The sequence below is a fragment of the Eulemur rufifrons genome, chromosome 10, assembly GCF_041146395.1.
Source record: "Eulemur rufifrons isolate Redbay chromosome 10, OSU_ERuf_1, whole genome shotgun sequence".
In the NCBI taxonomy this organism is placed as follows: domain Eukaryota; kingdom Metazoa; phylum Chordata; class Mammalia; order Primates; family Lemuridae; genus Eulemur; species Eulemur rufifrons.
In genome coordinates this window covers 1637196-1664327 of record NC_090992.1, presented here as the reverse complement: position 1 = coordinate 1664327, position 27132 = coordinate 1637196, and the positions used below count along the sequence as shown (strand labels likewise).

General features: G+C 42.7%; 2 protein-coding genes across 3 annotated transcripts in view; both read right to left on the bottom strand.

The window, feature by feature from the left end:
* Positions 1-17227, bottom strand: part of HSPA4 (heat shock protein family A (Hsp70) member 4) — a 40023-nt gene extending 22796 nt beyond the window's left edge. Inside the window, exons 1-4 of one of the 2 annotated variants that reach the window (XM_069483618.1) lie at positions 16959-17227; positions 6511-6568; positions 3873-4013; positions 2285-2407 (exon numbers count right to left, since the gene is read on the bottom strand). In XM_069483618.1, coding sequence (XP_069339719.1) covers positions 2285-2407; positions 3873-4013; positions 6511-6568; positions 16959-17065 — 429 coding nt within the window. In that variant the 5' untranslated portion in view covers positions 17066-17227. The remainder of the gene's footprint in view (positions 1-2284; positions 2408-3872; positions 4014-6510; positions 6569-16958) is intronic. The other variant, XM_069483617.1, reaches the window with a different exon arrangement.
* Positions 17228-24757: 7530 nt separating this feature from the next.
* LOC138393032 (small EDRK-rich factor 2-like) lies at positions 24758-25122 on the bottom strand. The gene has a single exon (XM_069484047.1). The coding sequence runs from the start codon at positions 25080-25082 to the stop codon at positions 24903-24905; it is 180 nt and encodes a 59-aa protein (XP_069340148.1). The 5' UTR covers positions 25083-25122; the 3' UTR covers positions 24758-24902.
* Positions 25123-27132: the final 2010 nt, after the last annotated feature.

Here is a 27132-nt window from a genome sequence, read left to right as displayed (position 1 = left end):
ACTGGGATACGTGGACAGCCATACATTACACAGTGGACCACAATCCCAAGAGCTCAAGTAGTGACTGTGCAAAAAACAGTTAATACAGAGGCCAGAAACTGCTATCCTTAGAAAAGGCCTACTTGCATGCTGGCCCTTGCCTGGCATCTAGGAACCTGATAAATAGTTCCCTAAATTGATAGAAAATTTTCCTTACACGATTAGGAGTGGCTCACTGTGCCTAAACTGTTTATATAAACAATGTAGTTTGTGCTGACTACCTGCTTTCCTTCTGGGAGTCCAGAATTTTGGTACACGCTAGGTTTAGGGTACCTATGTGATTGACTCTCAGTAAAAACTTTGGACTTCTAGGCTCAGGCACAACTTCCCTGGTGGAGGACACTTCAATTGTGCTGTTATAACTTGCTGCTGGAGAACTAAGTACATCCTGTCTGACTCTTGGAAGATTGTGCCTTGTTGCCTCCAGACGTTGACTCATGTACCTTTTCCCTCTGTTGACTATACTTTGTATCCTTTCATTGTAATAAATCTTAGTACAAGTACAGCTGTATATACTGCACTAGGAATCCTCCTACCAAATCATCAAAACTCAGTGTGCTCTTAAGGACCCCTAAACATGACTTAACAGATCACCTTTTAACTAATCCCCAAAACTGGAAAAGCTACTCAGGCATTCCACTATTTTAATAAATTTTTCTTCTACATTGAATTCAGGATCAAAGTTAAGGCCACTGGATGGAAGAATGGGGACAAATCTGGGAGACCAATGGAGAGCTGAGAAAAGGTAGAAGCATCTACGAAATAGTGCCTATTATATCAACCAGTGCGGAGTCAAGGTCATTTGGATCAGAGCTTTTTAAAAGAATATAAGCATTTTTATTCTTCCTTAAATCTCCAGAATGTGGCCAGGCACAGTGGTTCATGCCTGTAATCTCAGGACTTTGGAAGGCTAAAGTAGGAGGATGGTTTGAGGCTAGGAGTTCAAAATCAGCCTGGGCAATATAGTGAGACCCCCATCTCTACAAAATGAAAAAAAAAAATAATAATAATGATAATTAGCCAGGCATGGTGGTACATTTGTAGTCTTCACTACTTGGGAGGCTGAGACAAGAGGGCAGCTTAAGCCCAAGAGTTCAAAGCTGCAGCGCACTATGGTTGCACCACTGCACTCCAGCCTAGGGCAACGCAGAGCCCTGTCTCAAAAAAATATAATAAAATAAAAATAAATCCCCAGAATATGGTACACAAGCTATAACCAAATTCTTTTTTTTTTTTTTTCTTTTTCTTTTGAGACAGAGTCTCACTCTGTTGCCCGGGCTAGAGTGCTGTGGCCTCAACCTAGCTCACAGCAACCTCAAACTCCTGGGCTCAAGTAATCCTCCTGCCTCAGCCTCCCAAGTAGCTGGGACTACAGGCATGCGCCACCACGCTGGCTAATTTTTTTCTGTATAGTTTAGTTGTCCAGCTAATTTCTTTTCTTTTTTTTTTTTTTTCCGCTCTTGCTCAGGCTGGTCTCAAACTCCTGAGCTCAAGGGATCCGCCCACCTCAGCCTCCCAGAGTGCTAGGATCACAGGCGTGAGCCACCGCAACTGGCCTATAATCAGATTCTTCCTGACAATGTCACTTCTACTTTACTAGATAACCAAGGACCAAGGAATCTACTGGAAAACAGATTCTGGGGTGAAAAAGCCACCTAACAGTCCTTCTTGGCCAATCAAAGCATCAGCATTATGACATAAGAGGCCACAGAAGTAAAGTATCAGACCGCAACTACAGAATGAAGAGATTCAGTGGCAAAGCCAACACGGCCACCTACATTTCAAGAGTCCCTAAGGACTCTACCGTACTACAAGTGCAAAGCTACAAGTGGCCAAGCTTCCACCTACACAGGATGTGGAAAGGACAAAATGCTGCCTTGTCTGTAAAGCTAGATACAGGCAGCAAATAGAAATGGAGGAAAAGAACAGCGATTTACAATCGGGAGTATTCAACAAACAAGTCGCTACACTATGCCAGGCACCATATAAGATGCTGAAAAAAATCCAAGAAGTGGGCTTTGAGATGAGCCTCAGATAAGATTTAAATAGGCAAAATAATGGAGAGGCCTAAGCAAAAGCTACGAGGCAGAAAAGAATATTTAAGAAAATGACGATTAGCTTGACAGATTTTTAAAATAACCATTACAACCTAAGACAAAGAAAAACAAAAAAACATTTTACTTGCAGTTTTCTTCTCTCTGCTCCTTCACACAAATCCCCAATAATGTGCAGGGATCAAACTCACCGAAACAACACAGTCAACAACGGGCTTCTTAAGAACACTTTCTGCTGTCTCCTTCAGTTTGGACAAAAGCATGGCAGTGACTTGCTCAGTGGTAAAATTTCGCTCTTCTTCCATATACATCACCTGCAAGAAAACAAAAGGGTCTAGACTTATCAGATTTCTTCATGTCTTAATCTTAAAAGCCTAAAGTGAACAAGGCCTCCCATCAACAATGGAACATTATTTTAAGAGTTGGGCCAGTCGAGGTCGCTCACACCTGTAATCCTAGCACTTTGGGAGGCCAAAGCAGGAGGATCACTTGAGGTCAGAGTTCAAGAGCAACCTCAGCAAGAGCGAGACCCCATCTCCATTAAAAATAGAAAGAAATTAGTCAGGCAACTAAAAATAGGAACAAAAAATTAGCCGGGCATGGTGGTGCATGCCTGTAGTCCCAGCTACTTGGGAGGCTGAGGCAGGAGGATCACTTGAGCCCAGGAGTTTGAGGTTCTGTGAGCTAGGCTGATGCCATGGCACTCACTCTAGCCCAGGCAACACAGCGATACTCTGTCTCAAAAAAAAAAAAAAAAAGAGAGAGAGAGAGTGAGTTGGAAAAAAGCTCGTTTTGGAAGCAAAACCTTGAAGGTCACTTTTAGCTTTTGACATGCTTTCCAAACATGATACTTGGAGATGGAAGACCATGACATAAAACAAACCTAATGAGCATCACCTATTTCCTCACCTCCTTTCCCCCCCCCCCCACTCCTGCACGCCAGCTTCATCCCTTAGTATATGCCACTCGAACTCTTCTGAGATCATCACCACAGGCATCCTAAGTAAACCTAGTGATCGATCATTCCTTAGTTTTCAGAATTTTTCACTTTTATGTTTCACTGAATTCTTAGCTACACTGGCACAATGGACTATTTTTTTCTCACAGTTCTCATTATCTCTCGGCTTTGAAGCCTGTTCTCATGATTCTTATTTCTCCCACTTGAGTGTCTCCAACCTCCAATCTCCTCTCCCTAAACTCACCTGCCTGGAAAGCTCATCTTCCCTTTGCGGACTTTTCTTCCTAACCCTGAGTGCAAGAGAGGCCGAGGTGTCCACCCTACCATCTCCCAGCCTCTCACTTCTTTTGTGTGATCAGTTCACTGCAGACTTCAAAAGCAGACTCCTCTAGATGTCCCAGAGATAGCAAAGACCAAACTCACTTTCCCTAAGACTATCTTTCCAACCTAAGTCTTATTGCTAAAAGTATGACCATATATCTGCTAGTGACTTAAGTGTTGATTCCTTTGCCTGCTCTTCCAGAAGTCAGGCCCTAAAATCATACCAGAAAGGCCACTGCGACCGTGAACGAAACAAGCGGCAATGGCAGTGTTAACTTAAACCATCACTCTCCGAGCCTCCAACCCGTATGAACAGCACCAAGAGCTCCCAACCAAATTCCAGACCCTTCAAAAAATGTCAAATAGTCTTTACCAGCAAAAGCTTTTCCTAAGCATTTGTAAGCATTTTCATTACAACCTGACATCAGAAAGGTATGGATATACATGGAACTGATAAAATACTGCATTTTTATCATAAGGCATTAACTTGGGAACCTTACCTTTATGCCAGTTAATCCACTGGGCAACTGCACGATATCATATGCAAGGTTAGATTTTTCTGCCTCCACAAAAGGATCAGAGAATGCTCGGCCATGGAATCTTTTAAATCCTTGGACTGTGTTCTTTGCATTGGAAATTACCTAAGAGAAAAATATCAAAGAATCAAAACACTACCATTAATTTTTTTTTTTCCAACAGCCTTAGATTAAATTAGCATCATTTTGGCATCGCAGTTTCCTGCCTGGTTTCAGTTTCTTCACACACTAAACCACCCTAAATGGTGCCCGCTGGATGAAAAGGAATGAGGAACTTGTACGGGTCTCACTGTGGCAAGGCCAAGACTCTACTTCTCCATGAAGTGAAGTCATTAAACTTATAAAAGTATTTTCTGTTCTTCTGTTCTTAAACTTCTAATAAACATTTACATAAAATGACTTCTAGCTTTTAAAAATTGTCTATAGCTACGGTTCAAACTTTCCAGGAACCAATTTGGCAAAAGGTGTCAACTTAGAAATTCTAGTTAAAGAAACTTCCCATAAAGCAAAAAGATCAAACTAAGTATACAAAGATGAATGCCAAAGGATACTGAATTATTTATAATAGCAGAAGCCTAGAAACAGCCTGGATGGTTTTGTATCAGAGAAATGGTTAAATAAATTATGGTATATCCATACAATGAAATGCCATATAATAGATAAGAATTTATAGAAGGTTGGAAGAGAAGTGTCTATACAGTATGATCTCACTTTCTTAGGGGGAAAAAACATACACATGCTTAGAAACAGTACAAAGGGTTCTACATTAAGATTATCTGGCCGGGTGCAATGGCTCACACCTGCAATCCCAGCACTTTGGGAAGCCAAGGCAGGAAGATCATTTAAGGCCTGGGGTTCAAGACCAGCCTGGACAACACAGTGAGATCCCCACCTCTACAAAAAATTTAAAAATTAGCCAGGCAAGGTGGCACATGCCTATAATCCTAGCTACTTGGGAGGCTGAGGTGGGAAAGATCACTTGAGCCCCAGAGTTCAAGGTTATAGAGTGCTAGGAGCATACCACTGCACACCAGCCTGGTGACAGAGCAACACCCTGTCTCTAAAAAAGAATTATAATAAAAATAAAAAGATGGTTAACAGTGATGTGTAGATAATGGCTGTTAACAGGTGACTTCCAAATTCCTTATGCTTTTATATCTACATTTTCTTATTCCTCTGGAATAAACTATTACAACTTATGTGGGGGAAATGCTGACAAAGCCTTTCAACCAGTTTCAGGATGAACTTGTACTTAAGATTTACAGAGGCCGCTCTTCCCAGTGCAAGAGATACAAGGAGCCTGCAAAGAAGGTATCACAGAGCTCCCCTGCATCAGCTAGGTCAAAAGGCAAGCACAGAAGTCCTTTTGTAAAACAAATGAGGCCTCCAAAATCAGGCCCGGCTTGGGTGAGCTGCCAAATGGGAACTCTGTAACATAGTAACTATGTCAACCTAGAACTGGGCAGCCAGTTCAGAACAATGACTGTTCTCAATGATGAAAGCAGGTTTAAAAACAAGAATTCACTGGAATTTTAGAAGGAAGGACATTTCAAAATAGCACTGTATTTGCTATCTATTGCCTTCTAAAATACCTTGAACATTTAAAAGATAAGACTATAAAACAACCAATTTAATTAAAAACCTGTTGGCCAAGCACTATTTCCTTAGGTTCATAAATCTTGGGCCCTGCCCAGCCCAGAAAAAGAGACAAGTTATTCACTCTGTATGTTGCTCCAGACTGAACCATAGAAAGGTCAAAAAGGCAACTCCTTAATTTTCCTAAGACCTCAAATACTCAAGATAACAGAACTCTTAGGGTTCTCTGCTCTGGTTACTCAAAAACCAGCAAATATGTCAGGTTCCTGGTTTAGAGTAAACTAATGGTAAGTCCTTCAATGTGCTTCTACAAGTAAGCTTTCCTTCCTTGAGAAACTTCATTAATAAGATCAACACTGGCCTTAAATACGAATAAGACAAAAGGCCCAACAAGACAGACTCTGAGGAGCATTCGCAGTATCAAGGAACAAGCAACCCTTGCTTAAACAAGATCTGGGCAAAATACATCTTGGCAGTTTGCATTAAACAGATTATACCGCTAACGCTATTTTAAAGCTGTTTGCTTCTCACCCAAGTGCTCATCCCTCAGCATCCACAGGGGTTTGGTTCCAGGACATCCCCCACCCCACGATTATACCAAAATCCACAAATGCTCAAGTCCCTCATATAAACTGGCATAGTATTTGCATATAACCTCTGCACATCCTCTTGTACACTTTAAATCATCTCTAGATTACTTATAATACTTAATACAATATAAATGCTATATTAATTGTTGTTATACTGTATGGTTTTTATTTGTATTATTTTTTATTATTTTTCCCCCCAAATATTTTCAACACTCAGTTGGTTGAATCCAAGACACGGAACCCACAGGATAGGAAGGGCCAACTATGCATGAAAACAGGGATCACGTCTTGTCTCTGTCAGTTGTATGCCCAAAGCCCACGAGTGCTGGGCACATCATGGGCACTGAAACAAATGCCGAACCAATGGATGAACAAACCAGAGAATTAAGTCATTTTAAGAAAAAACAAAACTCTACCTGGCTTTTAGCCGCTGCTCCAATTGAACGATTCTTAGGACCAAAAGAAATGCAAGCCCTAGAAGATAAAACAAACATTAAAGAATCAAATCTTATTGCAGTATTGCACCCAAAACCACAGCAGGCAAGATTTCTGAGCCTCAGCCATGTTATTTTACCAGTATGCAAGTCTACGATTTTGATCTTTCCATTGAGTTAATCTGTCCACAAAACAGGCTGCCTCTTCAGCGCCCTGTCATTTAGTTGTTGGAGCACAAATCTTATGTGGTAACTACCTGTCCAGTCTCCACCATCCTCTAGTTATTTTTCAAGTCTTGTGTTCAAAATCCCAACATAAAATAAAGTACCCTCACATCAATATATCAATTAAATGTTCTTCTCGTTTTTTAAGACAACGCATAACTTCACCAAGAACAGAGTCTACAAACCCTGAAAACGACTCCTGCCCTACTGCATATAAGTAAAAAGTAATTTTTCTATAACTAGCTTCCAAGGACACAGAATTTCTGACAAGGAGCTTCATTCTCACTTCTGCACATTCTTCCAAATCGCCAATTCATACAGTGTCTTACTGAAACCTGCTGAAAACTGAAACCTGCTTGAAGTAAAAAACAATGCATTTAAGCTTATAAAATCAGTTGTCTCAGAGTGGATGCTTCTGCTATCTTGGCCCCTATGTTTTTCATTCTAACCCCTCTGGAATCCTGCCCAATCATATCATTACCCACAAAGACCCTAAAAGAGGAAACTCTTCCCAGAGTCCACTTCCCCCTCAAGCTATTGAGTCTTCTCTTCCTTCTACTACTTTAATGATAAAGATTGCATCCATTGCTTATCACATTTAATCCTCAGAAGCACCTTACCCTATCTTATCCCCATTTTTACAGGGCAGGAAACTGAGTCCAAAAAGGTATTAATAAATAAATTTACCCACGGCCAACCAATCTGAAAGCAACAGAACTCTAGATCATGTCTCCCTACTTTATACTCCAGCTTTGAACCTCTCTATCCTCCCCTAAACTTCCAATTCAGCAGAGTGATTTAGAATAAGGACTCTCAGGCCAGGTGCAGTGGCTCATGCCTATAATCCCAGCACTTCGGGAGGCCAAGGTGGGAGGATCACTTGAGGCCAGGAATTTGAGACCAGCCTGGGAAACAGAGTGAGACCCCATCTCCACAAAAAGATTTGTAAAAAATTAGCCAGGTGTGGTGGTGCATGCCTGTAGTCCTAGCTACCCGGCAGGCTGAGACAGGAGGATGGCTTGATGCCAGGAGTTCAAGGTTACAGGGGGGTGTGGTAGCGCCACTGCACTTAAGCCTGAGTGACAGAGCGAAACCCCAACTCATTCATTCACACATACATAATAAATAAGGGCTCTGGAGCTATACAGCCTCAGTACAAATCTGACTGCACTAGACGACCTGTCTATTAATTCAGTAGAATTGTTTGATTTACATAAGCTTACTGGCCCTGTGACAACTGGCAGAACGCTGGGCCTCTCTGGGCTGCAGTAGCCCTTTCCGACCAATGGGCTACGGATCTGAGAGTCATCTCCCAGGGGAGCTGAGGGCAGCTGGGCTCTGTATTAATTGGCGGGAAGAACATGGCACAGCCTGGGATCTCATCAGAATTTCTCCAAATCTTGACACAGGGGTTAAGCTTAGCCTTTCCACAAATATGCCACCAATCACTTTAGTATTTACTTTAGATTTAAAAAAACAACCTCAGTATCACTCAAATGTCTCTCCTTTCAAAGCCCACGATGCTCTTTAGGAAACTGCCCAAAGTAATCTCACCCACTATGTCCACTCCCTCCACCCCACAAATGCTGCCCAGCCTAAGCCTAATAATTGGCACTTCTGAAAACTACCAGATCTGAATTTCTAAGGTACATCCTACCAAGACCTCAATCTCAACATAACTAAAAAGCAGTGTTATTTATCTTGTTGTTTCCTGCAGCCCTTTTTTGCAAACCTTCATCTCCTCAAAACAACTACCAGCTCTAAGAAGAAAAGACATTAATGTTCCCAACTGTCCTGTAAGTCCTGCTGAAGCGTCAATTCCCTGTTCCACCTCAGTAACGCCAAAGCTGTCTGGCTTCTAAATCACCTTCCAAACAAAACCAACTACCAACAAATAAAGCCCAAAAATGTTAATATGGAGCCTAAGGCCTCTCTCAACCCAACTCAACCCCCCCCCCTCCTATTTTCCAGAGGCTTCTCCCCCACGCCGTGAGCCAAGAGAAGTTGGATAAAGTCTCAATCTTCCTTCTTTGCTCACGCCACTTTTCATATCTGAAACGCCTCCTGGTCCTTCACTTGTTCTCGAGGAGCATCACCTATTTTGTCTGTAATGCCTTTCCAATCCAACCTTCCCAAGTACAAATTAATCATTTCTATTTAATATCTCTTAAAATTTATTGGACTTGGCTTAATTTCTACTTAGCACTGACCACAAACTGAACTGCATTATGAATGCTAACATATTTGTTTTCCCTTCTAAAAGTTTTATAAACCAGATCACAACCTATGCGTGAGTCTAAAGTTAACTGGGCTGTTGGAGAAGTCATGAACAACTTAAACAGAAAACACCAGCATGCACTGTATATAAAAGTGTATGTTATTTAAATGAAGTTTTTTTCAGTTGTGCATGTACATACGAGGTCTCAATGTAAAATACATAATCTAATAAAATTCGGGGTCCTCGGTTATAGACATACACTGTCCAATAAAGTAGCCACTAGCCACATGTGGCCACTTAAATTTAAATTATTTAGAATTTAAAAGTCATTTCTTCAATCCACTGACCACATCTCAAGTGCTCAATACTCAAGTGTGGCCTGTGGCTACTGTTCTGGACAATACAGAGAACATTTCCGTCATCCTAGACAGTTCTATTGGACAGAACATTATTTCCTCAAAAATGTTCCCTAGACAATATTGCTCTAGACAATATTCTCCTTGAGGTCAATATTTTTACTTAAAAATCTACATCTGCATTCTTAACAGTAATAGAAGTGTTTCATACATCTCGAAGAGCCAAATAAATTTCTCAGTCCAAATTATTCATTCTCCTTTTTCCTGGTCTGTACATGCACACACAGCAAATAGTTCCCAACTTCTTACAAAGCAATTGTCACTAATGCAACTTCAATCTTTACCATGTAATATAGCAACTAAACCTCAAAAAAGGCATAATTCTTCAAGTATAGAAAAATTTTATACTTTTCTTATATCGTGCAAAAATCACCAATATCACTACATAATTCTTACATCTGAAGTTCTATAACAAGCAGCCAACTATTGCGCAAGAGAAATCTTTAGCATTTCCACTTCGTCACCAACTTGGCTGATTTGAACACTACACAGTTAAAAGAGCTCAGGCTCTAGAATCAGACAGTCTGGGTCTGCCCCAATCCTTCTGCCCTTGTAGCTGTGTCACCCCTGCTGTTTAATCTCCACGATTTGATTGGCTCATCTCTAAAATCACAGCACCTATCTCATACGATGGCTATAGATTAAACTTGACGATCCACTTTTATTCCTTCAGGACACTAACATGGAAACAGCATTACAAGAATATTTAAAGGAAATTTTTCTCTCCTTCCCATTCCTCATGAACTTCCAAAATCTGCACACAGCCTGCATCCAATCCCTAACTGTGGCAGGAAGCCTGTTTCATCCAAGCAGGTCAAGCTCCCTTGTTTGACAGCTTTCATTAGAGAGCCTTCTTGTGCCAGGCAGTGTGCTGAGCACTCGACGCTTGATACTCCAAGATATTCTGAGAAAAGGGCTATTATTAACCCTATTTTCATAGATAAAGAGCTGATTCAAGTCAAGTTAAGGTGCCCAAAAACATAACTAAACTAGGAAATATTAGAGTCAGGATTCAAAAATCAGGACTATCAGACTTCAAATCCCATACATACGTACTCTTGTACTCCTAAACTGTTAATTCCTACTTCTACACCTTACTGTCTCGATCCATTCCTCCATGCATTCTAATCCTATTTGCTCAAACCTACTCAAGACTTTCCTCATCTAGTCCCGCCCCCCCCCACCATGTACCTCTCCTTGGAACATGGTGTTTTAAGTCTGTACCATGTAATCTTGTCCATAATTGGACTCTTGTTCTATTTACTCTTGCTTTGTGTCATTCATATTGTCACCTAGGGTGGTTACATCTCTAGACAACAGGAATCTTTATTTTACACTTTCTCTGTACTACACACAATGCAAAGTCAGTGCAGCTAAAACCGTAATAAGTATTCACACACTTGCTGTTTGGATGGTAACACTTTTCTTCCATTCCAAATTACAAGCTGGCAGCACAGAAAGTCAATTCAAATCAAGTTCAAGATCCCTCTGTTCTAATCTTTAGGTCTCAGAAACTGTATCCCTTTCTAGCATTGTTTTCCCTTTCCTGGGTAAGATATACTATTTACCAAATATTTATGCACATTCTGATAGGATATTATGAACTGCTGCCATTGGCACAGATCCTTAAATGGTCCAGTTGCACGTTTATAAATGTATGTAAGAACTACTTTCAGGATATTATGACAGCTGTTGTTCTTATTCACTTTCTTAAATAGAAGAAAATGAGCTTTTCAGAGAACCCATAATAATTCAACTATCAAATAAGACCTGCAGGAAAACTGGCATGAAAATGGATACTACATTAATCAGAGTATTCGCTGGTTACTGCCTTAGTCATGAACTACGAAGTACCAAAAAGAGTTGATACCAAACAGACCAAACAATTCATATTTCTGAGATTTACAGTTCCCAATACACAGCAAATGCTTCAATCGCTAAGCTTTGCACATTAAAAGGTACACAGTTGTAGAACCCAAAGGGTAAACTTCCATAGATTTCATTTACTGTTCTTACAATCCAGTAATACAAAGCATTAATATAAGACCAGCCTGAGCAAGAGCAAGAACCTGTCTTCTAGAAAAAAATAGAAAAATTAGCCAGGTGTGGTGGCATGGGCCTGTAGTCCCAGCTACTCGGGAGGCTGAGGCAGGAAGATCGCTCGAGCCCAGGAGTTTGAGGTTGCAGTGAGCTGTGATGATGCCACTGCACTCTAGCCTGGGCAACAGAGAGAGACTGTCTCCAAAAAAAAAGCATTAATAAAAACATACAAAAAGTAACAGCAATATTAGCAAATACTATATTTACTATATGCAAGGCACTATTCTAAGCACTGAGACAAGAAAAAGGTCTGAACTATACAGTTAATTCTTTATAATCCTTATAACTTTCAATCAGGTAGACATCATTGATGTTCCTAATGCAAATTAATCTCTTAAATTTTAATCCCTTAAATATTCTGGCAATAATTACTGGAACTTTACACATATACAGTATATCTTTTGCCCTAACAATTTCACTTCTGGAAATCTATCCAACAAAAATAAAAGCATTAACATGTTAATATAAATATATTACAAGACTACTTGATGAAGTACTATTTGTAATAGCAAAAAATTAGAAATAACCTGTTTGAAGAAAACATGTTACAGCCATAATATGGAGTATTACATATTTAAGAAGGTAGATTCATATTCAGTGACTATGAAAAATGTCTAAAATATAGGTAAAAAAACAGCTACAAAAGTATGATCTTATTTATTTAAATACACATACAACCCATATGTACATTTGTAGAAGTCAAAAAAAGGTATGGAAGGATAACAGCAAACAGTAAGTAATCAAAAGGAGAAGAAAATTTTACTTTAGCACTTCAGTGTTATTATTGTTACAGCAAACAGGTACTTTGCTACATCAAAAAAAAAAATTTTGCCAGGCACAACAGTTCATGCCTGTAATCCCAACACTTGGGAGGCCAAGGTAGGAAGATCACTTGAGGCCAGGAGCTCAAGACCCCGCTTCTACAAAAAAAAATTTCTAAAAAGCTGAGCATGATGGCTTGCACCTGTAGTCCTAGCTAACTGGGAGGGTGAGGCAGGAGGACTGCTTGAGACCAGGAGTTCCAGTCTGGGCAACAGAGGGAGACCCTCTGGCCTCTTAAATAGTAGTAATAGTAAACTTTAATTTAAGAAACCCGATTTGGAACCTAATGACATAAAGTTCCTGTAAATCACTTCTACCAATTTTGTATACAAGTTATTTTAGTTCTTAAATGATTCTAAGAAACTTTCATTACTTCTGCAATTAGACAAATGAGGAGTGTGATACAACCAGTCTGAAGCTTTAGTTAACAAATCAACTTTTTTTTTCAATCCACAAGATCCAAGTCATCCTGCTGCTTTACTTAGAGCTACATAACATGTAAACATTCACTTCAAAGAGGAATATTTTTCTTGCACAAATAAGGGACCGGATGTTAATCTGCAAGTTAACCAGAAACTATACATACTTTGCAGCTTTTGCTCTCTTCAAGGGCAGTTATTAATAGACCATTTTACCTCTTCAAATTCTTAATATATTGTTTATTTCATGTCCATGAAAATGATAATATTGTTTATTTCATGTCCATGAAAATGATAACATAAACAATTCATTCACTGAATTATTTTCATAAGTAACTCATTTCGAGTTCATTTTGGCAAGTACGGTCCAATTAGCTTCTGTATTGGCTGGCAGTCTAGTTACATTTTTATTCCAAAGAAGCTTTAAGGTTGTACCCTTTCTACTATAATAATCCAACTAAATATAAAAATGGGTTTTCCATCGTATTCCAAGGTCTATAGTCCAAAAAATGGCAACACAAATGCTCAGAATTAAAAATCCCAGAATTAATCTCAAAGCCACCCAATTCTCTCCCATGCTATCACACTAGTGGAAACCAACAACTCCCACATGTAATAAATACTGCAATAGCCTCTGAAGTTCTTGCCATTCTCAAATAAACCCATTCTCCACACAAAAGCCAATCCCATTTTTTAAAACATAAATAGGATCACTTCCCACTACACCTAGAAAAAAATCCTTAACACGATTCTCAAGGCCCTGCCACAACCTCGTGCCCCCTGCCTAACTCCCCAGATTCAGATCAGACCATTTTCTCGAGTGGCTGAAGAGTAGCCGTGATTCTTTCAATCTGTCAAATGTGCCAAGAAGCTCCTCTTGCCTCACGTCTTCCCACTTGCTGCTCCTTCTGCCTACAACACCTCTTCCTCAAACCCACCATGATTCCATCATCCTCCTACCCATCCTCCAGGCCTCAGACAGCACTTCCTTCAGAGCACCTTCCATCTCCACAGGACATCTTATTTAAATCAGATACCCCTATTATACTCTCATCGTATTCTGTACTTTTCCAGCTTGCCCTTTACCACAATTACTAATTACTATATACTTTTGTTTAGTATCTGGGTTTTTCCACTAACCATGTCCACTAACCACGATGGCATGACGTTTATTTGTTCACCACAGTAACTCCAGTGCTTAGCACAATGGCTGCCATATTGCAGACACCCACTAGCTAATAAAATAAAGGAAGCCTAAATTTGGAGCAAAGGCAAGGGTCTCTTCTATGCTAGCTCCTCAAAAACTGTATCCAGATTGCTACACCAACAATTTGAAACAAGGTACTTCTACATCTCATTTCCATTCTCACATTAAAACAAACCTACGTCACATTCTCGGTACCTATAAAATCCAACTCCAGTCTTCCATAACCTCTACAAAAGTCAACCTTTCTGCCCCCATTTTCTATTCAGCCCAAGACTCCAACACAGAAATCAAATTTATTCAAATCATAGTTCAGAAATTACTTGAGGCCGGGCGCGGTGGCTCATGCCTGTAATCCTAGCACTCTGGGAGGCCAAGGCGGGTGGATCGCTCGAGGTCAGGAGCTCGAGACCACCCTGAGCAAGAGCGAGACCCCGTCTCTACTAAAAAAAAAAAAAAAATAGAAAGAAATTATCTGGCCAACTAAAATATATATAGAAAAAAAATTAGCCGGGCATGGTGGCACATGCCTTAGTCCCAGCTACTCGGGAGGCTGAGGCAGTAGGATCACTTAAGCCCATAAGTTTGAGGCTGCTGTGAGCTAGGCTGACGCCACCGCACTCACTCTAGCAAGTGAGGCAACAAAGCTTGCAGGCAACAAAGCAAGACTCTGTCTCAAAAAATAAAATAAAATAAAATAAAATAATTACTTGAATGTGTAGCATTCCTATACATTAACTGGGAATATGAAGGAAAACATAGGGAAAACATAAGAAAAATTACTTAAAGTATTTAAATGGCATTTTCTTATCACAATTGCATGGTGTGTATGGTCACCTATCAGTCTTTGAGGCAAACTTAATTGCCATCTGGGAAGATTAAATTCTTTAACTGAAACAACTTTCAAAGAATGGAATTCATGGTAAAACTACTGTCGTAGCCGCTGTCTACAAGAAAAATAGGAGCACATGATAATAATCTAAAAGATAGGAACACTGTTCTGCCCAATATTTGAGATTCTCTTCCCGTGTCCCCTTTGGAGCTAAAGTATATTCAGTTTTAGGCAGGGAAGGACCAAGTCGCTATGCACAACTCAGGGCTTTTTAACTCCTTGGGAAGACTATCTTTACAGATGAGGGAAACTAGGATCCAGAAAAGATGACGGTATCATCAAACAGGAAATTAAGGCTAAAATACTTAAAAACAAACTATAATGCTTTAAAAAAAAAAAACTTCAATGCACAATACACTCCCTGGAAATGCAAATTAAAATATCCTTGGTTAAAAACTATAAACGACAATGAAAATGGGGTTTGACTACTAACGGGTACAGGAGGTTTTTGGGGGGAAGTGATGAAAATGTTCTAAAATTGAATGTGGCAATGGCTGCACTGTTTAGCGACTACATGAACAACCACTGAATTGTACACTTCAAATGCACGAACTCTATGGTACGTGAATTATACTTCAATAAAGTTAAGACTATAAACATACTCAGGAAAAGGACACTAAATGACAGTTTCGGGTTCTGGGATGGGTTTTCCGGGGAAGCACCTCCATTAGGTCTAAAAAAGGGGGTAACATAGAAATTTGACAAGCATAAGGGAAATGTGAGCCTTCTGAGTAGTAAAGATGAAACTAGTGTATAGAGCAATCTATAATATTTTGTCTAGAAACCTGCTTAAGTGTGACAAAAATTCAGGGTGAAAATGATGGGCCTTAGAATTGAAAGCTGTGAACAGCCATATTGAGAACCTGACAAATAGTATGGAGCTTCTTACACGGTTTTGTCCAAGAACATAGCAATGGATTAAAAGGCACCTGTATGTATTCAAAAGGCAGATTCTTACTCTAACAGGAAGAGATCTGGGTGATTCACCATTTTTTGAGCTGTGTCCATACTAGTCCCATAACTTACTATAGGTTCCAGAGGTCAAAGCAAGTCCTGGGCCATTAACAATTCAGGCCAACACTCTAGCTGGAACGTATTAACGCTAAACTGCAGCACTGTTAAGGTATAGATGGGCACAGAATGATAGCAGAGAATGACCCAATATAGTTCAATACCCTGAAACAATGTGGAAAACAAAAGCCAACGCAAAGATCAAGAGAGCATAGATTTTATTTGTTCCTTTTATTTCTTTCTTTCTTTATTTATTTATTTATTTTGAGACCGAGTTTCGCTCTGTCGCCCCGGGTACAGTGCAGCAGCCGTCTTCATACCTCACTACAACTCAAACTGCAGGACTCAAGCTGGGACTACATGCGCGCACCACCACGCCCGTCTAATTTCTTTCTATTTTCAGTAGAGACGGGGTCTCGCTCTTGCTCAGGCTGGTGTCTAACTCCTGAGCTCAAGCCGTCCTCCCACCTCGGCCTCCCAGGGTGCTAGGGTTACAGACGTGAGCCACCGCGCCGGCTCGGATCCCTTTCCGATCTCTACCGGTGCCGCCCTAATCAAGACATCGCAGGTCCACCGGAACCTGAGCCCGGGGTAATCCAGCGCCCTCTCTTCCGGGCGGTACCCCGCCCCCACTCACGTGGGACCCAGACCGCTCCACGGTCTCGCGGCCAGCAATCCACACAACCTATTCAATTCAACTAACTTTTATTAAGCGCCTGCTGGGTGCAAACTTCTGAGCTCTGTGTTGGGTTCAAGAAATGTCAGTAACGCCCTGGGCCTGGTCTCTGCCGTCTAGAAAAAAGCTCTCGACCCACCTTACGTCCTAGGCCTGCCTTCCCTCCAATTCCTACCCGTGCCTTCCGCTGCTCCGAGTCCCGGCCCGAAGCCTTCGTTCGGCTCGCGGGCCACCGTGGAAAGGCCTCGCGCCCAGCACAGACCCACGCTCAAGGCGGGTGGTCGCCACTTGTGACCTGGCACCCAGTGAGGGTCCCCTACCCACCGAGACCTCAGCTTGGAAGGGAGGCGACTCCGTGGCCCGCATGCCCCAAGCAGTGAGGGTCACCGACTGGAGCAAGCGCCACCTCCTCAACCCGTGCGCGCTGCCGACCCGGCCCCCACTTACGGCGTGCAGCGGTCGCTGTACTCGTTAGCGATAGTCTCGATGCCGCCGGCGCGGGCCACCGCGACGTAGCAGCTCTGGAAGCCCAGGTCTATGCCCACCACCGACATGGCGCCGGCTACGGCTCGGGCCCGGGTCCGGCTGCCGAGACAGGACACGGACCCCGGCGGGGCTAGCGCGTGGAGAGCGGGCCGCGTGGGCCGGGGGACTGGGACTACTGGGGGGTGTCCACGTAAGCGCCTAGGTCCCGGCGGGGAGACCGCAACCAAGGGCGCACCTCAGGCCGGCTCCGGCTCAGCGGCCGCAAAGGAGGCGCCGGTAGCGGGGGCGGAGAAGATCTCGAAAGATCTCGTAGGGACGGGAGCAGAGCCGCAGCGCGAGAACTATGAAAGAACAGAATGTTCTCGCGATATTCCGGCTCAGGCGCCCTCCCCAGAAGCCCCGCCCCCAGGACGTAAAGATACGTCACGTCCTGGCACGAGAACCTGGGAAGGGGCGGCTGAAAGGCGGCTGGGAAGCAGAGCTGGCCTATTGAGCCTGCGCACAGCGCCCTCCGCAGGGCGCTCCGCAACAGGGCACCTCCCCTTCCGGAAGGAAGTGGCGGAGTAGAATGGAGGCTGCGGTCGGGGGAGTTCCGCGCGCTGCTTCCGGCGTTCTTGTCTCAAAGAAGCGTCAGGTGGTAGGGTCTTCGCCACTGCACCTTCCGTTTGTGGAGACCCCCCCAGAAGGAGAACGCGAGCGGATAGAATCCGCAGGGCGCTCCGTTCTCTTCAGGGTGGGGTGGCCTGTCGCAGAGAAGGCCGCCGTTGGAAGCGGCCCTGAGCAGGGCCTTACGTCGGTGCCCTCACCAGCGGAGGAACCCACTGCCGGCGACACCGCCTCGTCACACGCTTCTCTGAACCGCTCGTGTCCTCACATCAAACTAACGGACCTGCAGGATTTAAGCCTTTCAATCCCCAACACATTCCAAGCACCTGCCCAGTGCTAGGTCCTGAGTTGGGTGCAAGGGACAGAGACAGATGCCACCCTAGCCAGCCTGGAACGTCCACTCACACCAGGGAGTCAGTGGCAGGGTTACTTGAAGCTATGAGCCTTAAGCCTCAGGGCCCCTCACTTGCATGGTCCCCTGGGAGAGCAGGGAGTTGCTGAGAGTTACAGCGTGTTCCAGGTGAACAGGGGAAGGCCAGCTGGAGATGAGGCAATTCTGCGTAAGCATTTCTAATAAATTGCCTAACGAGATCTCAGAAGAAGAAGAATCTGAATCTCCAAGTCTCCAGTAATGTGTTGTGGTTTTTCGTTCTAAATATTTATTTTGTGGTTTTTTTAAGGGCTCCCACAGTGTATAAACTTCAGGTCTAGGAAACCTGGATGTCCGCCTCCGGAAGGCAGCTAGGCAGCTAAACAAGTAAAGAGGGTCCTAGTACAGGGTGGCGAGCGCTCAGTGCACAGAATGTGGAGACCAGGAGGACTTCCGTGAAAAGGAAAGGCTGTGTTCAAACTGAAAAAACCAGCAATACAGGAGCTAGTGTGATTTGAGGACTAGGACTAGGACTATATTGCTGAGCGGTAGACTGGAGTTGAAGATCTCAGGGCTGGAATACTTGCCTTTGGACCATTTAAAAGTGAATGACCAGCCGGCACTGTGGCTGACACCTGTAATTCTAGCGATCTGGGAGGCTGAGAAGAGAGGATTGCTTGAGGCCAGGAGTTCCAGACCAACCTGAATAACAGCGCAATAGCCAGACCCGTCTCGACAAAAAATAGAAAAATTGGACAAAAAATAGAAAAATTGGCAGGGTGTAGTGCTGCGCCTGTAGTCCCAACCACTCAGGAAGGTGAGGCAGGACAATCGCCTGAGCCCAGCAGTTTGAGGTTGCTGTGAGCTATGACGACGCCATGGCACTCTAGCCTGGGTGACCGAGCAAGACTCTGTCTCCAAAAAAAAAAAAGTGTTCTTACCACAATAAAATAAAATGTTTAAAAAAAAAATGAATGAGCAAAGAGAAAGTTACAACTCCCTGGGACTCCATCCTTTTAAATCTCTGCATTTCCTGCTAACTCAGGAGGTACTTCAGCCTCTAGGAGCCATGTGAAAGCCCACGTTGTTTACCTTTAAACTTGGAAATTACCACATAGTTCTCACATTTTGGCTAATCCAAATCTGTTTTTTTGTTTGTTTGTTTTTTTACCCCATTACTCTTTAGTGGAGTCAGCAAGGAAAAGCCTGTGTGAAAAAAGAGAGCAGTGGCAAAGAGATATCTCTATACCCATGTAGCTTATTCACAATAGCCAAAAAAGCTGGAAACAACCCAAATGTCCATTGATGGATGAATGGATTTTTTTTAATGTGGCATATACACACAATGGAATATTATGCAGCCTTTAAAAGGCATGAAAAAGGCAAAGGAATGAAATTATGATACATGCTGCAACATGAATGAACCTTGAAAACATGCCAAGTGAAAAACCAAACACAAACGGACAAATTAGTATGATTCCTCTTGTATGAAGTACCTAAGAATAGGCAAATACATAGAGACAGAAACTGGCATAGTGGTTAATACAGGCTTGTGGGTAGAATGAAATGGAGAGTTACCGTTCACAAAACTTCAATTTGAAATGATGAAAAAGTTCTGGAGATGGATAATGGCGATGATTGCACAAAATGTGAGTGTACTCAATGACTCTGATTTGCGCACTTAAAAATGACTAAAATGGTAACTTTTATGTATATTTTGCCACAAGTTTTACAAATTTAAGAGAAGTTAGGTTGACCTTGACCTTTCTTTCTCTATCTCCTATTTTTCTCCTACCTAGGGGGGATATCAATAACACCAAGGACAGTGTTGATCTTAACTGTGACATAGGGTCCTACATCCATCAGTTTGTCTGATTATTAAGCACTGGGCAGGCAGCCCAGGATGCCCAGGCTGAAGTGTCCAATCGACCTAAAAGATCACATTGTCTGGGTTACTGTCTCTGCCTTCCTTCAATTGGGAGGCCTCCCCAGCCTTCAGCAAAATTGGCAAAAAAGTACATCTATATCTTTTTTTTTCCTTCCTCCCAGTCCTACATCCATATCTTCCCCCCCCCCACCCCTGGCCCCAGGAATCCTGTGTTGAGATCATATCTTACTATCTTCCAGCTTCATACCTCAGCTGCCTTGTTTGCCTTGATACTGCTTTCAGTTTAAAATACCACCAGCCCTGTAACCTTTTTAACAATTTGTCCTTCTCAAAATAAAACATAACTAACATCAGTCACAGAGAGTACTCACCCTGCTATAAATAGTTTCCTGGATCATCAAACTTATAGCTCAAGAGGCTATTCTGGGATATTTAAATAAATGGAGTCAGAAAAAGTTATTTGAGAATTCTGAAGAATTTAAAGTGGCAAATTTCCAAGAATCAAAATTGTAAACCAAGAAAGTTTCCAGAATTTTTAATGTTAGAGGCATCGTGTTTGGAGCACAAGTTCTTTTCGTTCAAGCAGAGCATCTTGAGTATTTTAGAATCAGGAATGTGTTAAATGCCTTTCTGTGGTAAAATGATAAAATTTAGTTCCAAGTAATCACAAAGGTATTTGTTTGTTTGTTTGTTTGTTGTAATCTGTCAAATCCATTTGTTGTAGCTCAGAAATTGAAGGCTGGACAAGATCAAATTGTAGGCAATGGCTCAGACACTGCTTGCTTTGGATAAGTCCATTGTGTGTTGTGAAAGTCCTTTCTGTGGTCAAGGGCTCAGCTACTCAGTGATGGCAAAAGCCATTCTGTGAATTGGGATTTACACCCTCTGAAGACTGGAGCATCATGTTTTGCAGAGGGCATCTCAGGCAGTCTACTCTTGAGAAAATCCAAGAGCTGGCTTCAAGGGGCTGTCAGATAAGGATGAGGGCTGAAGTCAGAGATGAGAAGGAATGATGCCAGGGAAAAAGGACCCGTGACAGGCAGCTAGGTGTTGGGCACAGAAGAGAAAACACAGGCATCAGGGTCAGACACTAAAAACATACGGTCTGATGTCAAGGACTGTGAAGGGTGATGACATCAGGAACAGGGGGATAAAACGTCAGGCTCTTAAGGGATATAAGGTTAAAGGACTGGCAGGTGAAGGAGGTTGACATCAAAGGACGCTATTTATGTTGGCAGGGACCTAGAGGAAGACAACTGCAGTGGTGAGGAAAGCATCAGATCCAATGGGGGAAGGACGTTAAGGACGAGAGGGTGATGTCAGAGACTGGAAAGAGTATGAGAGCGAGAAGGTTCCTACGTGGAAGGGATGAAGACGGCTCAGCTGGTGTGGGGTGCTTGATACCAGGGTGCACCTATCGCACAAGTCACCTCCATTCCGCACAGAGCCTAGTTTAAAATATACAATGTTCAAAGGCTGCCCCACAAGAGACAAGTGGGCAGTTGGGGACACGTCATTCTCCTGCGGACTGTCTAATGGAACCTGTCCCACACTCAGGAGCAGAGTCTGCAACTGTTTGCTTCACAGGGAAGCTACGTGCTCAGATAATGGTGCTTTTCTGGTCTCCCTGCTCCCACCTTGAGCGGACCAGGGCCTTTACTCAAACCAACACGCCTTTCTCAAATTCTAAAACTCCAATGACTCAATAATGATGGTCGTTACGATGTCTCTACCTTCTACAGTACGTGCCAGACATTGCACTGAGTGCCTTCAGTACCATAATTCATTTAATCTTCATGGCAGCCCCATCAGGTGTTATTTTTCCCATTTTATAGTTAGAGATCTGATACAGTTAAGGAACTTGTTCAAGTTCACACAGCTTTTAAAGTTCCAACTTCAACACTGGTCTGCTACAATTACGACACTGCTTTTTTTGACCTCATGTTCCTTGTACAGGTTTATTAAATATGGGAGGTAGACCACGGCCAGGGCTTTCGCATGTAATCCCGGCACTCTGGGAGGCTGAGGGGGGAGGACTGCTTGAGGCCAGGAGTTCAAGAGCAGCCTGAGCAAGAGATCCCATCTCTACAAAAAATACAAAAATTAGCTGGACGTGGTGGTGCGTACCTGTAGTCCCAGCTATTCAGGAGGCTGAGGCAGAGAATTGCTTTACCAGGAGTTTGAGGGTGCAGTGAGCTATGATGACGCCAGTGCATAATCATAGCTGGGCGACAGAGTGAGACTCTGTCTCCAAAAACCAAAAAAATAAAGTAGATATGAGAAACACACACAAAAAATGTCAACTAGAGTCATTCACTGCTGACATTCTAGAATACTTTTTTTTCCCAGTGCTTTTGTTATAAATGTGTTCAATTTGCTTGAGCCTTTTAAAATAGTAGGTTAAACCAGACTTTCTCAAACTGTGTTCCATAGGACAGTGTTCTAGGAGATACTAATAGGTTAAAATTACCATTTTAAAGTCTCTGAGAAGTGGAAAACCTGTTTAACTTTGTGTAATCATAAATACAAACATAAATGTAAGAAATACTGGGTTAAGATGTAGTAGAGCACAGTTTTGTTTCCTACTTTTTCCACTCAAACATCTTTCTTATTTATTTTTCTTCCCTTTTTTTTTTTTTTTTTTTTTTTTTTGAGACAGAGTCTCACTCTGTTGCCTGGGCTAGAGTGCCGTGGTGTCAGCCCAGCTCACAGCAACCTCAAACTCCTGGGCTCAAGTGATCCTCCTGCCTCAGCCTCCCAAATAGCTGGAACTACAGGTGTGCACCACCACGCCTGGCTCATTTTTTTTAAATATAGTTTTATTTGCCCGGCTAATTTCTTTCTATTTTTAGTAGAGACGGGGTCTTGCTCTTTTTTTTTTTTTTTTTGTGGGGGCAGGGCAGAGAAGAAGAGGAAGGGAGGAGAGTATCGGGGTCTCACTCTTGCTCAGGCTGGTCTCGAACTCCTGAGTTCTAGCAATTCTCCCACCTCAGCCTCCCAGAGTGCTAGGATTATAAGCGTGAGCCACAACGCCTGGCCTATTTATGTTTCTTAAAATACTGAGTGAACATTGCACAGATTTCTCCATGCTACATGAGCTGATATGATCACAAAAATTTAACCCCTTCATCTGGGCCCATTGGTCAGCAGTGATTTTCCTGGGGTGACTCACGGTCTCCTCACCCACCTGCTCCGCTCTCTCCTCGGTGAGCCCCACACTCCCATCTCTCTGGGTCTTCTGCCACCTCTAGCAGCTGACATTCCAACCCAATCCCAAGTCCTGCCTGTTGGTCTGGTCTGCTAACTGTCCTGTTCCTGAGTAAAGGGGCCCCCACCCCAGGAAACCAGCAGCTGCCATCTCATTCCTACAACTTACAAAACTTTCTTGACCATTTTTCATTTTCACAATCAGATTCTTCGGGATCCAGTACCCTGTGCTGGTTTCCCTTCAGAACGCTCTTTGCTTCTTGCTCTCAGACTCAGAGACAGTGATTTTAAAGGCCCTCTGGACCCTGGTAATAATTCACTTTCCAGGTTGTCTCATTAAAGAGGAATCTGAAGAGTGAATGTTTATAATTTGATAAAAGATCAGTGTTACTATGAACAGCCTCAAGTTCACATGGCATTCTGCCCACATATCACTTCACAACCAAAGGAAGACCATTAATTTTCTTGTTGACATGTAGTTAATGCTCAAATGCAACGTGAGTTCAAGATCTAAATATATCACAGAGGATTACAGTCTGACACTCGGACACCGGCAGTGCAAGCCCTAACTCGGAGGAGAGTTTTTCCTGGGAGTGTCACAGGGACCCAACCCTATGGCCAGAGGCAGTGGCAGCAGCGGAAAGTGAGGAGTTGACTTGAGCTGACTTTAGGCAGTGAGCTCTCTGCCAGACAAGACAAAGGCCAAGACTGGTAAATGTGACCTGGCACCACCCAGAAGCAGCTTCTACTACGGAGGTGTTGTGAACCAGAGGCAGCATTCACCATGGCAACATTGTAAAACAAAAAGCATAAGAACTTTCTGTGTTCTCGAAATGCTTTGCAAGAACGAGCTGCTCAGCAGAGAGTAGAAATGTGGTAAAGTCATTTTTTTCAAAACTGCATGACTTGCCCTTTAGGAATTCTATTTAGTCTATTAAATAGGGATATATTTTATGCTATTTCCACCAAAGGCAAAAGTTTATTTTTGAAGAAAGAGTAATGACCCTAAAAATTCCAGCTGGTTTCCCTCACTGGATCCAGCAGTCCAAGCCAGTGAGCAGAGCTTGGGATAACTTTTTCTATTCTAATAGCGTTAGTACATATTGTGAGTAGTCAGAAAGGAGTAGCATAGTTATCTTTGGCATATCTATAACACTGAATGAGATGAAGTCCAGATGCCCATAAAGTTCCCACCTATGCTAAAAGTTCTCATCCATTGGTTTAGCATGGTACCTGAAATGCCTCCATTAGGGCATGGCCTCTCCCCATGTTACGTGTGCAACTGTAAATTCATGTCCCTTCGCAATTTGGCTTGCAGCTTCCTAGTCAAAGTCCCTTTGAAGCTACTCCGTGGTCCCCCTGAACACTGAGCTAAGTCTTGACCAAAGCAGACCCATACAAATGGGGAGTAATGATGCATCTGGAAGAAAGGATTGTTGGGCGAGGTATCCCGTTTTCTATAGTCATTCTATGGTATTCACAGTCCTGTCCACTTTTTGGTTTCATCTTATCTTTTCCTGGTGGGTTTTGTTTTTTTTTTGGTTTTTTTTGGTTTTTTTTTTTTTGGAATTACAAAGCTACTTTTAAAACATTGGGGTGAGCCCCACAAGAATAAAAAACACTGGGAAGGAATAACCCCCTTTCCCCCAGGAGTGGCCCAGGGGGAGAGGGGCTACCTGAGGGGAAGGAAGCACAAAAGGGACCCGCTGCAGACTCAGGACAAAGGGAATGCCATCGGTGCTGGGACCTGTGAGCACTACAGGAGGAAACTGGCGAGCGTGGTGGGACTGGCTCCAGGCACACAGGCAAGAGGGTTGCACAGGAAGCCACAAAGCTACTTGGGTTCCTCCTTCTTCTCGTTTGCCTTTTTCTGCTTCTGCTGCGTGATCTCCGAGTCCCTCTGCTTGTGTGCGGCAGCAGAAAGCCTGTCATCGCGGCGTTTTCCCTTAACTGAGTCGCTCTGCTTTTTCATATTCTTCTGGCGGGCGAGCTCACGCTGGTTACCGCGGGTCATGGCGATGGCAGCAGCTCCGGCCTGCCTCCGTTGCGTTCCCTTGTTCTTTCCTGGTGGTTTTGAATTCAAACAGAGAATCCTGCTTTAGCCCATAGTAGGATCTCTAGAGGGATTCAACATGCTGCCACGTAACTTTTCATTGCCTTAAAAAGTTTCTGTTATTGATGTTCGATTATTATCAGCACTCTCTGAAAACAAGCGGAGCCTCGCTGGATTGTATAGAGCACAGTCAGCACAGTCAGCCCCTCCAGCAAAACTGGAAAGTTAATGAGGATGGTTTTCGCCCTCTTCCCTTTGCACTGGAGCCTGCCTTCTTGTGTTGTGATCGGACCTCACGCTCGCTCGTGAACGGCCTCTCAGTCATGTAGTTACACTTTCTCTTCATCCACATGGATGTCAGATCGTCATTTTGTCTCTCAGCTTTGGAAGGGATTTTACCTTGAGACAAGATGCCCTTGGAATGAAGACCAGTGATACCTGGTTGGTTTTGGAAGACTGCTCTGTTATGTTTCTGCAAGGCAGTTAAAACCCTGTAAACTGAAGCCTCAAACTTCTAGGGGATCCTTCCCAGAAACAGGCCATTCTTGTCCTAGTGTGGGCAGGCAGCCACCTGCAGCAGGCATGCCTGTTGCTGGGACCCCACTGTATGAGCAGGAGGAAGAGGAGGCAGGACAGCTCTAGCTCAAGGGGAATGGGCTAAGAAAAGGAAGAGTGAAAAATGGCAAGATGAAAAGGAAAAGTACAAGAGAGAGCCAGCGGTCCTTTTTTGAGAACCCCTGAAGTCAAGAATTTCACTGATTTGCCCTCTCTGAGTACACAAGGCTGCCCATAGGCTCCCCTAGGCCCGCCCCACCCTGCACGCATACCTGCACATGCACTCAGCATCTGCTTTCAGTTTCCTTAGGTTAGTGTCTTTCTCTAGGATTTTTCAAGGGAATTTCTTAAAGCAAGCACTGTATTCTCACTGCAGTGTCTGAGAGTTGCTGCTACTTGCGAAGCAAGGCTGGCCACTCACGCTTCCCCTGGGAACATCAGCTCTTCTGACTAAAGGTGTGGCTTCTGGCAGCAGAGACATAGGTCAGAACTGCAGGAGAGAACACAATGGAATAAAGCAGTGATAATTAGAACTGTGATACTGGCACCAGAAAAGGCAAAAGCAAATAGAGCAGAAGAGAAATAAGAGTCCACAAAAAACCGAAGTATCAGAATCTAGCATATGATAAATGGCCTTTCAAATTAGTGGGGGGTGGTAGGGAATGTTGGGACATTAGCTAACCCCTTGGAAGATAATTTAATTTTAGATCCCTATCTCAAGCCCTGTACAAGAATATATTCCTAATAAATCAAATATTTAATGGTTTAGAAATTAAATTTCAAAAATAAAATCATATAACTACCAGAAAATAAAGGTAAGTATATACATATGCCATATACACTCAACAAACACACATATAGTGAACTTTAGTGAGCATAACACCAATAGGCAAAAACAATGAAAGAAGAGATAGAAAGATGAATACAAAAAAGACGATAAATGAAAGACAATAAAAACAAAGTTAAGAAAAATTACTCAAAATTTGGAGATAAGGCGAAAAGATTACTACTTGTCCTTTCGGTATCATACTAAAGCATTGTCTAACAAGCCTTTCTAATAGTGATATGATTTTCTAGGAAAACGTAATTTTGATTTGTCATTTTCTATTGATTATGTCCCTGACTCTGTAAAATTAAATGTTACCTTATAGAAGATTGATAAATTGCAAATGGTTTTTCTTTGGTGGGAACATAAATTATTTCTGTCTAGTAGAAAAGATATTCCCAAAGATTATGCTTTTATTGCTCTTGTAGAATAGCAAGTTTTGTATCTAATTTAGCAACCTAAGTATTTCAGCATTCTTCCTTTCCCATCAGTCTCTTGAATTCTCTATTTAATCAGCTTTACTATCCTGCTGCCTCCCTCGTGAATAAGTTAAATAAGTCACTGAAATGCCTGCACTACATATTTGCATGTTTTTAATTTTTTAAAAATTACACTCTGTTCTCGAAAAGT

What these genes read in the sequence shown, in the direction of transcription:
- LOC138393032 (XM_069484047.1), bottom strand. Translation starts at nt 25,082, where the DNA reads ATGACCCGCGGTAACCAGCGTGAGCTCGCCCGCCAGAAGAATATGAAA.